Here is a 12,003-nt window from a genome sequence, read left to right as displayed (position 1 = left end):
AGGAGGAGGAGGAGGAGGAGGAGGAGGAGGAGATACGTGTCCCTCTGTTATTGTGACAGACGTAGTAATCATCATCATCATCACAGTTCAGACACCAGGACTGATCGTTCATTCCAAACTCACAGTCTGTACTGTTTCCTTTCCTGCTGATTCCTCTGTAACTCACTGATATAAGAACGTCTCCTCTCTTCTCGACCTCCCAGTAGCAGCGACCAGTCAGACCAGTTGAACACAGCAGCTGACGACACAGGTCAAATCTGTCTGGATGATCAGGATATGACTGATGCTCCTCCACCACATATGTTGCCTTCCTGTTGTTGTCAGACAGTTTGATCAGTGTGCTCACTGTGTTTGTGTCGATTGTGAGTGGACAGGAATCTGATGGAGAGAACAAGACACAGCTGCAGTTATTGATCATGTGATCAGTTATTGACAGTTTGATGAAGACTCATGAGGTCAGTGATGTGACAGTGTGAAGATGGTTGAATGTGCTGCTTTGTTTCCATGAATCAAAGTAAAAACAGACTTACACTTCCTCAGACCTGGTGTCAACCATGGGACTCCAGCAGGCTCCACCCTGAAAGGAGGAGGGGGGTCAGAGCAGCACCTTCTCTGTCAGCATGCACACATGGACATTACATGGCTCTCACACACACACTGTTTTATCACTGTGTTCACATGGAGGCTGGTATGTATGGATGAACACTGAGCACAGAGAAGAAGGAGCTGGAGTCTTTATCTAGTGATGATACAGAGCAGGAGGAGACCAGGAGGAAACACTTCATCATGTCTTTTCTCCATGTGATGTCACTGCAGTGTGAGACACACACTTTCACTCTCTGACTCTCAAGCTGCACAAACACACGTCACAGCAAAGAAGATGAAGACACAACAGGTGGAGCTGACCAGCCCAGATATCCCACAATGCACCAGGGAAGAAGAAGAGTGGGTCTCATTCATGAAACATTAGTAAATCTGTGTAGATTTGCACAAACTCACGCTACTGAAACTCTACTCCAGATTCATGAACGGTGCGGGAAACTCAGATTTGATCGTAAGCATCGGCCCCGGTTCGAATCCCGCGTCGGACCGTCGTTTCCTGCATGTCATTCCCCCTCTCTCTGCCTCCCCCTTTCCTGTCTGTCTCTACTGTGTACTAGGACTGTCAATGAATATTTGAAATTCAAATGTATATTCGAATTATAGTGATTAAAATGAAATTCAAATATGAAAATATGATATTCGAATATTAATAATGTATTTTTAAATTATCTTTACGCGCACAACCACAACAACAGCAACTACAACTTCCTCCTACAAATGCGAGTCTCATGTTTCAGACCGGATCATGTCAATCCAGCTGCAGAAATATCCGGGGGACGGGAGCGCCGCGGTAACCGTAGTAACTCACACACACACACACACACACACACACACACACACCTGTCTGTGTGGTCACGTCTGGAGAGAAGCAGCTTCTCAGCGTTAATCGCGCGTTAAAAAAATCGTGCCGTTCACTGAGAGCTGATGATGATGATGATCCTCTGCTTCATCGTGACTGAACTTGATCTGCGTTATCAGGATCATTACTGGGATGTGAGAATAAAACATGCTGGCTCTTATCCCGTTTCCAGAGCGAGCTGTTTGCTCGCGTCATCACAAAACTTGTTTGACATGAATTGATAAAGGCCGAGTAAAACGCGGTCTTTTTTCACGTAGGCCTATTAATATGTCGTTGCTGATTTGCATTGTGTAGCCGTTTGTTTTGTGTAATGTAAGCTGTTCAAAACGTGTTTGACATGCGCTGATAATAGTAAATACAGGCGACCTATAAAAGTCCATCTCTTTGTATTGATTTTTGGAGAAAATATGAAAAAATAGAAATTCGAATTTTATTCGAATATCTTAAAGCAGATATCAGTGGAATGTTTTTGTTAATATAAGTCCTAAATAGTCCTATTTTCCGTCAGCAATCACTTACATGAAGTATTTCAGCCTAAACACGAGTCTCTCCGTCACTCTGCTCTGCTGTAACCCGAGGAGAAAATGTTCCTTGTGGGATACAAGTGTTATCCAATGAGGGGAGAGAACGGCATGAAGGGCTGTGTGTGCAGCCAAGGGATGCGCGTGAATGTGGTGACGTAGCACGAGGACCAATTGATGCCTGACAAGGGCGGGGGCTGCTAACTCATGGTGCGTTCAAGGAAACTCGTACTTTGTGTTTTTCCTTCCTGTGAAGTCATACCAGTTCGATCTGGTACGAGTTCACGGGTCGGAAGTTACGAGTGGCCGTTATAGGGAACTTTCACAGACAACAGGACGGTAAAAACACGAGCTACGGGTTACCTGGAACGCTACCAAGTCGTAGTTGTGACTTGAAGCTGTAACTTACGGTTTCAAAAGCCTGCCTTGAACACAGCATTAGCCGAAACGGCCGTGCCACTGATATCTGCTTTAATATTCTAACCTCATTTCTGCCATTCATTGACAGCCCTACTGTGTACTATCAAATAAAGGAAAAAATATATTTAAAAAAATAACTATTTAATAAGTAAAGTCAGAATAGTTCCATAACATGGAAAAAAAAATACACACAACTACAGAGCTACAGCAGCCACAGGAGGAGGAGGCTCTTCACAGCCTCAGCTGTAGAGGAGCATGGTTGTATCAACACATGAAGTTATATAGGCAGGTTATATTGTTACAGAAGCACTAGCCGTCTGTCACAGCTCCATCCAAACCGGTTCCAGCTGGATGAAGTGTACGTCCACCGAGCGTGTAGCAACGTGTAGCAACACACACTCTGCATCGCATATCAGCTGCACATTTATGGAATAAAAGTTTTTCAGGTTTTATGTCAGATTATTATCCCTCTGATGCATGAATTATGTTAGCCTCAGTCAAGATTTTTATCCTTCTTAGGGCATGAAAAAAAAAAAAAACTTTTCAAACATGATTTTTTTCAGAGAGTTACAGACATGTCCACTCCAGTGGAATACATGCGCCTAAGCACTCACATAAAACAATATGAATTTAATGTAAAGATTAATCAAAATTGTGATTTATGGTTAATTCATTAACTATAATTAGTGAGTGGATGAAGGAGCTCTAATAGAAACCATCTGATCACAGTGACAGGACGGATCAGGATCTCATGATCAATGACTCTGTTCTTCTCTGCTCTTCACACAGATCAGCTGCAACACACTGACTCACTGAGATCAGTCACATCATGTGGAATAAAGCAGCCGTCCTCAGGACCAGTCCTGAGCTCCATCAAACCTGTCCACACATTTTGACTGGACTTGAAGTCAGAGTCCAGAGGAAGCAGAGAAACTGTAGAGCAGAGAGAAGCAGGCTCAGCTCAGAGCACATGGACTCAGACAGGAAGTGAAGCTCCAGCTGCTGGAGACTTTCATTAAGGAGCCACTTTGTGGCTTCATCTGATCTGGAGTCAGCACACACAGTCTGAAAACAGCTGTTTGATCACACACACATTCAGCCACAAACACTGATTATTACACTGTTCACTACACTCACTTTCTTCTGATTGACAGCTCCAGGCCTGACTGTCTCCTCAACACAACAACACATCTCATCAGGACAAGACCAGGATCTCAGAGAGACTGAGCTGATTATTGATCATCAATATCTGACCAGACAGAGACCTGATGGTGCCGCCTGGTTTCTGTCTCTTATTTCCTCCTTGGTTGGAGACGCTGGGAGACGAATGTCTCTGAGCAGTGGACATGCTTTGATTCTTGTTGCTGTGTTGTTATTAGTGTGTCCACACTCAACAGGTGTCTACAGTCTCTGGGACTGTTCAGGTCAAACACTCTGTTGGTTCAGGAGCAGTTCAACCAGCTGCAGCTGAAATGTTTCCTGATACACTCTGAAATAAAGTCTGATCCAAACATCTGGAGAGACTCAGAGCACAGCTGCCAACAGCTGCTTTCATCACTGAGATCTCTTCTCCTGAATATGACACAGTGAGTCATGATGAGACACTGAAGTCATCATGAGGAGAAACTCCTGATCCCAGTAGTTCATCACTGTGACTGATGAAAGCTGCACAGCTCATGTTTGAAACACTCTGAGATTTTAGCTGCAGTATAGATGCTTATCAGTCACGTGACGTTCTTGTTGTGAGCGCCATCTTGGGTACCAACTGGGGACCAAGGCACAGCTATGATCATTAGACTGTGTGGGCTTTGGTGAAGGATGCCTTAGTCTTTATTTCTCCATAACCACAGACTAACTCTACATTATTCCGCATACGAGTGAAATTATTAATTTCAGATGTAATGTTGATCAAAATACGACTTGAATCGATTTAAAAATTGCATTATTTAGCGAATCTGCAAGTCCAGCACTTCTCTACTGGTTTCCTCACCCTCCTTGGTCGTGTGTATTTGTTTTTAATCAAGCCTTTAATAATCAATCAGTGGGTCGATGGATTATCATATACATGTTACAATGTGTGTATTTGTAGTCATATCTGTCATAAACAAGAGATTATGGTCAAAGATGTAAGGACTTTGTTACGGTTTACGGGACACGTTTGTGTCGCGGACTTGTGGTGCCACAGACGCTCTGACAGAGACGAGAGGAGAGCTGTGTTTTCAGCCACGATGTGGTTACAAGTCATTTATCTACATCACAATTAGTCCGAAGCTGTTTAATGATGGTAAAAATTAAACATAAGGTAAATATCCTGCATAGTTTCTCTTTTCTGTGCTGCGCTGATCAGAGCGGCGTCACTAGCAACGGTCTGTTATACAGAAATAACAGACTGTAAAAATCAAAATCAGGATGTAAATAAATATCAGAAATATCAATAAATTATCGGAATGTGACATTCAAAAGAGCCGTGTAATAAAAAAAAAAGGTTTATCCACTCTTTTTGTGAGATTTTATGTCACAGCCCATAGACTGCCTTTGGACTCTGTGACCAGCTGTGACCGCTGTGTGACGTCACATGATGTCTATTTATAAACTGTGTTGGGACGAGTCAGACTGACAGAGGACGTCAATGGAATGGGCGGAGCTTCACTGTGGCCTACACCACCTCTGGATATGGTCTGAGTGATGGGGTCTGATGTCATCAATGCATGGATCACCTGAGACAGATGTTTTTTTTTTTTTGTTTTTTTTTAGTATATTTTTTGGGGGCTTTTATTGCCTTTAATTGATAGTGCAGTCGAGAGAGACAGGAAATGGGGAGGCAGAGAGCGGGGGAATGACACGCAGGAAAGGGCCGTCCGACGCGGGACTCGAACCGGGGCCGCCTGCACCGAGGACTGAGCCTCAACATGGGGCGGCAGCTCTACCCAGTGAGCTAAACGCCGCCCCTCACCTGAGACAGATGTTAATACCAGGTGTGACCAGGTGTGAACGGGGCCATAGAAAATGTTCCAGCTCCTCCTCCTCTATCAGACAGTGTGTGTGGCTGCAACAGCCTCTCCATACCTGAGAGTCTCCAGTCTCCAATCTGGATCCTCCAGTCCAGCAGACAGCAGCTCCACTCCTGAGGCTCCTGGATGATTGTAGCTCAGGTCCAGCTCTCTCAGATGGGAGGGGTTGGAGCTCAGAGCTGAGGCCAGAGAAGCACAGCCTTCCTCTGTGACCAGACATCCTGACAGACTGAACACACACAACAACACACAGGAACCCTCTGTCAACACCTGCTGCTGTGTTCAAGTGGCATCAGATAAACAGCTGGATGGATCCTCACCTGAGAGTCTCCAGTCTACAGTGTGGACTCTCCAGTCCACCAGACAGCAGCTTCACTCCTGAGTCCTGCAGGTTGTTGGTGTTCAGGTCCAGGTGTCTCAGACTAGAGGACTGGGAGCTGAGGACTGAGGACAGAGCTTCACAGCTTCTCTCTGAGAGGTTACAGCCGCTCAGTCTGAAGAGATGATCATGAGGAATTAAAGAAGAAATTAGTTTATTATCTGACCTGTTGCAAAAACAAAAGTGTTTTTATATAATGATGAATACATCCAACTATCTCTACACTTACAGAGCTTTGTTAGAGGCTTTGACCACTGGCAGCAGCCTCAGAAGAGCCTCCTCTGAAGCAGAGTATTTCTTCAGGTCAAACTCGTCCAGATCTTCTTCTGATGACAGTAAGATGAAGACCAGAGCCGACCATTGAGCAGGAGACAGTTCATCTGTGGAGAGACGTCCTGATCTCAGGGACTGTTGGATCTGCTCTACTAGAGAACGATCATTCAGTTCATTCAGACAGTGGAACAGGTTGATGCTTTTCTCTGCAGAGGGAGTCTCTTCAATCTTCTTCTTGATGTACTGAACTGTTTCCTGATTGGACCGTGAGTCACTTCCTGTCAGTGTCATCAGACCTCGTAGGAGATTCTGATTGGTCTCCAGTGAAAGACCCAGGAGGAAGCGGAGGAACAAGTCCAGGTGTCCATTTGGACTCTGTAAGGCCTCGTCCACAGCGCCCTGGTAGAAGTTTGTCTCTGCAGATTTGACTCCTGTTGCTTCAGTCTTCTTGGAGGTTGTTTGTTGTTGTGACATCAGGTTGAGTCCAGAGTTGATGAAGGTCAGATGGACATGAAGAGCAGCCAGAAACTCCTGAACACTCAGATGGACGAAGCAGAACACCTTGTCCTGGTACAGGCCTCTCTCCTCTTTAAAGATCTGTGTGAACACTCCTGAGTAAACTGAGGCTGCTCTGATATCGATGCCACACTCTGTCAGGTCTGATTCATAGAAGATCAGGTTTCCTTTCTGCAGCTGCTCAAAAGCCAGTTTTCCCAGAGACTCAATCATCTTCCTGCTCTCTGGACTCCAGTGTGGATCTGTCTCAGCTCCTCCATCATACTTGACCTTCTTCAGTTTTACATGAACCACCAGGAAGTGAATGTACATCTCAGTCAGGGTCTTGGGCAGCTCTCCTCCCTCTCTGGTCTCCAACAGCTCCTCCAGAACTGTAGCAGTGATCCAGCAGAAGACTGGGATGTGGCACATGATGTGGAGGCTTCGTGATGTCTTGATGTGGGAGATGATCTTTCTGGCCTGCTCCTTATCTCTGAACCTCTTCCTGAAGTACTCCTCCTTCTGTGGGTCAGTGAACCCTCTGACCTCTGTCACCATGTCGACACACTGAGGAGGGATCTGATTGGCTGCTGCAGGTCGTGTGGTTATCCAGAGGCGAGCAGAGGGAAGCAGGTTCCCCCTGATGAGGTTGGTCAGCAGCACGTTGACTGAGGTGGACTCTGTCACATCAGTCAGGATCTCAGTGTTGTGGAAGTCCAGAGGAAGTCGACACTCGTCCAGACCGTCAAAGATGAAGACGACCTGGAACTGATCAAACCTGCAGATTCCTGCTTCTTTGGTTTCAGAGAAGAAGTGATGAACAAGTTCCACCAAGCTCAACTTTTTCTCTGTCAGCACATTCAGCTCTCTGAAGGTGAAGGGAAATGTGAAGTGTATGTCCTGGTTGGTTTTGTCTTCAGCCCAGTCCAGAGTGAACTTCTGTGTTAAGACTGTTTTCCCAATGCCAGCCACTCCCTTTGTCATCACTCTTCTGATTGGTCCGTCTCTTCCAGGTGGGGCTTTAAAGATGTCTTCTTGTCTGATGGTTGTTTCTGGTCTGTCTGCTTTCCTGGATGCTGTTTCAATCTGTCTGACCTCATGTTCATCATTGACCCCTCCAGCCCTTCCCTCTGTGATGTAGAGCTCTGTGTAGATCTGGTTCAGAAGGGTTGGGTTTCCTGCTTGAGAGATCCCCTCAAACACACACTGGAACTTCTCCTTCAGGACAGATTTGAGTTTACGTCCACACTCTGGACCAGGAGTTCCTGAATAAACAAAAACAGTAAAATTCATAATGAAAATATAACATTTTAATTCCTCTAAATAGCGACTATATGAACATGTTTCCCTCCATGTGTTGATGTCGGTGAACATCTCATTTGTCCATCATGTTGAATCTTTAGAGAAATCCTCTTACTGCTCTGCAGACGCTCAGCCAGCTCCTCCTGCTTCATCCTGCTCAGGAAGTTCACTGTGATCTTCACTAATGCCTCTCTGCTGCTCCTCCTCTGCTCTTCATCCTCACCGTCCAACACCTCCTCATCCTCCCTCTGACTCCCTGAGCATTCTGGGTAATCTGGACTCAGAGCCTTGTGGATCTTCTTCAGCTCGTTCTTGACAAAAGTGACCATGTTCTCCTCCAGCAGCTGGAACAGAAACTCTATGAGTGACAGCATCAAACTAAAACCATGGAGCCAAACATCAGATCCATGTTGGACAGACTGACAATCCACTGGTGTCAAAGTGCAGCATGGAGATGATGGTGAACACAACAGATGTAACAGCAGCTGTTGGACATGTCCTCACCATAAATATGGAGTCCAGGTGTGTTTGATGCTGCTGGGCAGACTGACCACTGGGAACCTCTGAGCTCTCCTGGTCCACTCTGTGGAGGAATCAGTGTCAAGTCAACATCAGTACAGAGAGATAATACAAGATGGACTTTATATGTCCCCTGAGGACGTTCACAACAGACAGACACACTTTGGTTTCAGACCTGGTCCAACAACACGTCGTACAAACTGGTTCTTTTCTACAATAACCTGAGTCTGACTCAGTTACAGCTTACATCTGATCAGCTGATCCACGTCCTCCTTTAAAGTTATCTATCCAGTCCACTGACCAGTTGCTCTTTAAAGACAGACAGCTGGGTTCAGGAGAGTCTGTTCTCTGCTGCTGGATCCTGAAACAACAACACAACTGATAAATGTGAATGTTGGAGAAAAACTGATGACAAATATCTTCAATCTTTCAATAAACACAACAACTGACTTTGAGAGAGCAAAGTCTTTCTGACTGTTTTAAATTCTGACCTTTCAAATAAAGATCGCCTCTCGTTAAACTGACAACGACCAATGGACTTATCACTGGATCCAGGTCCAGGTCCAGGTCCAGGTCCAGGTCCAGGTCCAGCAGACTGTGGCTTGTGCTGCTGCTTTGGCCTTGAACACAACACACACAGAGCTTTGAGTGTGAATAATGATGGAGCAGTGATCTGAGTTATGGACAGTTAGAGATGCTCATCTGACCTTTGACCTGTGGTCTGGCTCTTGGTTTTAGAGGGAGGGGCTCCCTCCTCTCTGTCCTCACACTGATCCATGCTGCTGAGCTCACATCCACATCAGCTCACACACACTTTGTAGCTTCACCTGCAGAGGAAACACACATCATTCATCTGCACAGCAGCTCACATGTCCATCATGTCTCCAGCTGCTCCTCCACTGATTGGCTCTTCTTCTCTGCTTCATATCAGTGTCAGTTGAATGCAGTTGTAGCTGTCAAGTCAAATGAAGCAGCTGCTTCAGGTGCCCTGGAACGTGTGTTAAATATGCTAGAGAGAGTGTTAGAGTGTGCCAACCAGTCTGCCCCTGCTGCTAGACCTCAGTTCATCCCACCAGCTCAGTTTGGCCCATGCAGAGTTTGTGGTAACAGCTCCCACTCAACACGAGCACACTGCATGAGAGAACGGAGATGTTTGAGCTGCTTAGGACAAGGACATAGACGAAAAGATTGCCCCCAAGTCACTGCTCCTCAGCAGGGCAGCAACTCACCTGATCAGGGAAACTATATCACTCACGCATGGGAGGGGACAGTGTGAGTGACTTTGACGAGACCCTCAATTTTAGTGAAGATATGCAGTCAGTGTACGCAGAAAGCCTAACATCTGCTCTACCTGGTGCCATTGTATTGTTCCAGAACATAACCCAGCTCAATAAATCTGACAGTCTATTCTATGCCAGTGCACAGGTGGATGATAAACTGACATTACAAGCTCTGCTAGACACGGGCTCCATGGCTTGCACCATTAGTGAAGAAGCTGAACAGATGCTTAAGAATGTTGGTTCAGCATCAGAGACCAACTCTGCCCATCCTGATGTTGTGCTTGTCGGCTGTGGTGGAACAAAAGTAAGGCCCAAATCCATTCACAACCTGAAGATGGAAGTGTTGGATGTGTCCTCCTGCATTGCTATTGAGGATTTGGATGTGGCCCCTGAGCAAACATCAACTGCAGAGGTCAGAATGCAGAACCAGACAGTATGTGGTGAATCAACCCACAGCTCAAATCCTCCACCAGGTTTCAGTTTTCGTGACAGTTTGTGTAATCTGGGATTGGATGATCTGGATATTGATTCATGTGAGGTGACAGACCACTGGAAGTCACAACTGTTGCAACTGATACAAAAGTATGAGGACATTTTCTCAAGGAGCAAGCTTGATTGTGGAATGGCTAACGATTTTGTCCATCGCATCCATTTGTCCGACCAGCAACCGTTCAGACTCCCGTACTGGCATGTTCCACCAGGGGAATATCACAAGCTCCGACAGGTTGAGATGGAGGAACGTGAGATCATTCGCAAGTCCAACAGTGAGTGGGCTTCCCCATTAGTGCTTGTATGGAAGAAGAACGGGGATCTCAGGATCTGCGTGGATTATCGCTGGTTGAACGCACGCACAATCAAGGATGCACATCCCTTGCCCCATCAGTCTGACTGTCTGGCAGCTCTGGGAGGTAACGCCATTTTCAGTGCAATGGATCTCACATCAGGCTTTTACACATCACTATGGCAGAAGAGGACAAAAAACTCACAGCCTTCACAACACCTATGGGGCTTTATGAGTTTAATAGACTCCCACAGGGGTTATGCAATAGCCCTTCCAGTTTTATGAGACTAATGATGGGCATATTTGGAGATCAGAACTTCCTAACTCTACTCTGTTATTTGGATGATGTGCTTGTGTATGCTCCCAACTAAGCTGAAGCTCTCAGGAGCTTGAAACAGTTTTCAGCAGACTTCGTGTTCATGGATTAAAGCTGGCCCCTAAAAAATGTCACCTACTGAGGAGGAGCGTGAAATTCTTAGGTCATATTGTGGATTAAAATGGTGTGTCGACCGATCCAGATAAAGTCAAGGCAATTGCCTCCATGTCTGAGTCTTTTTTCATGATGGAGGACAGCACTACACCGTCCCAAAAAAAGATCAAGTCATTCTTGGGTATGTGGGTATGAATGGATAATGGTTTCTGTAAAGCGCTTTGGGTATCGTGAAAAGCGCTTTATAAATGTAAACCATTATTATTAAAATGTAAATGTAAAACATTTGATCATGTATTATCCGCAGTTCATTCCTGATTGTTCCCGCATAGCCAAACCTCTGTTTGCGCTGACTGCAGCACCAAAGGGGAAGAGAGGGAATGCAAGAGGCGCTGCTGCGTTCAAGAAACTGCACCCGAGTGATTAGAGAGAGGAGCATCACAACTCATTTGAACGGCTGAAAGCTGCACTCCTGGAGTCTGTCGTACTTGCACACCCTGATTTCAACCAACCATTCATTCTTTGTACTGATGCCTCCCGAGATTTTGGCATTGAAGTGGTCCGTCTGCGACAAATTTTGCCATTGGTTAAAAGGGCACACCTTTACTGTTTGGACGGACAACAATCCACTGACGTATATCCCCTAAAACCAAAACTCGACGCGTGTGAGCAAAGATGGGTAGCTAAATTGTCGCCATATAATTTCAACATCAAATACATACCTGGTAGCAAGAACACCATTGCTGATGCTTTGAGTAGGCAGCCCTTCGTTCAAACTCGTGTCAGCCAAAGGCTCATGAAGGAGCCATATGCCGAGCTTTTGGAGGTGTCTCAACAAGTTTGAAGGGGGAAGTGTTCAGGGCTGGCGCCAACCACCAGCGTGTTGAACATCCACTTTCACTGGAAAGTTTGGAATGCCGCTCTATGACTGATGTTGAGGTGTCTGCAGTGTTGACAGGTCATGTTGAGTGGGATCAAGGGTCCAGACAAAGGGTGGTTGCTTGTCTAGCGCAGGATCTGGAGCAACTCATCCCACCAGGCCAAAGCACCCTGCCTGTCTTCTCACTTCAGGAGCTCCAGGATCAACAGAGAAACGATGCCACACTGTTGCAGGTCATCCCGTTTGTCAC

At 45.9% G+C, this 12,003-nt stretch overlaps 1 protein-coding gene across 1 annotated transcript; it reads right to left on the bottom strand.

The window, feature by feature from the left end:
• Positions 1-5,730: 5,730 nt before the first annotated feature.
• LOC146975234 (NLR family CARD domain-containing protein 3-like) lies at positions 5,731-7,854 on the bottom strand. Its single transcript, XM_085794673.1, has 2 exons — positions 6,023-7,854; positions 5,731-5,908 (listed from the first exon to the last, which is right to left on the bottom strand). Exons 1-2 carry the CDS (start codon positions 7,852-7,854, stop codon positions 5,731-5,733), a joined length of 2,010 nt encoding a protein of 669 aa, XP_085650799.1.
• Positions 7,855-12,003: the final 4,149 nt, after the last annotated feature.

Source organism: Trachurus japonicus, chromosome 13, assembly GCF_045865225.1.
Source record: "Trachurus japonicus isolate A0001 chromosome 13, Traja_1.0".
Classification (NCBI taxonomy): Eukaryota; Metazoa; Chordata; class Actinopteri; order Carangiformes; family Carangidae; genus Trachurus; species Trachurus japonicus.
Note: the sequence above shows the minus strand (reverse complement) of the source record. Positions and strands in the feature narration are given on the sequence as shown.

Bases quoted from the DNA above. Each gene is read 5' to 3' on its own strand.
- LOC146975234 (XM_085794673.1), bottom strand. From the start codon at position 7,854: ATGAATTTTACTGTTTTTGTTTATTCAGGAACTCCTGGTCCAGAGTGT. The intron at 5,909-6,022 runs GTAAGTGTAGAG...TCATCTCTTCAG, and splicing joins AAAGCCTCTAACAAAGCTCT to ACTGAGCGGCTGTAACCTCT.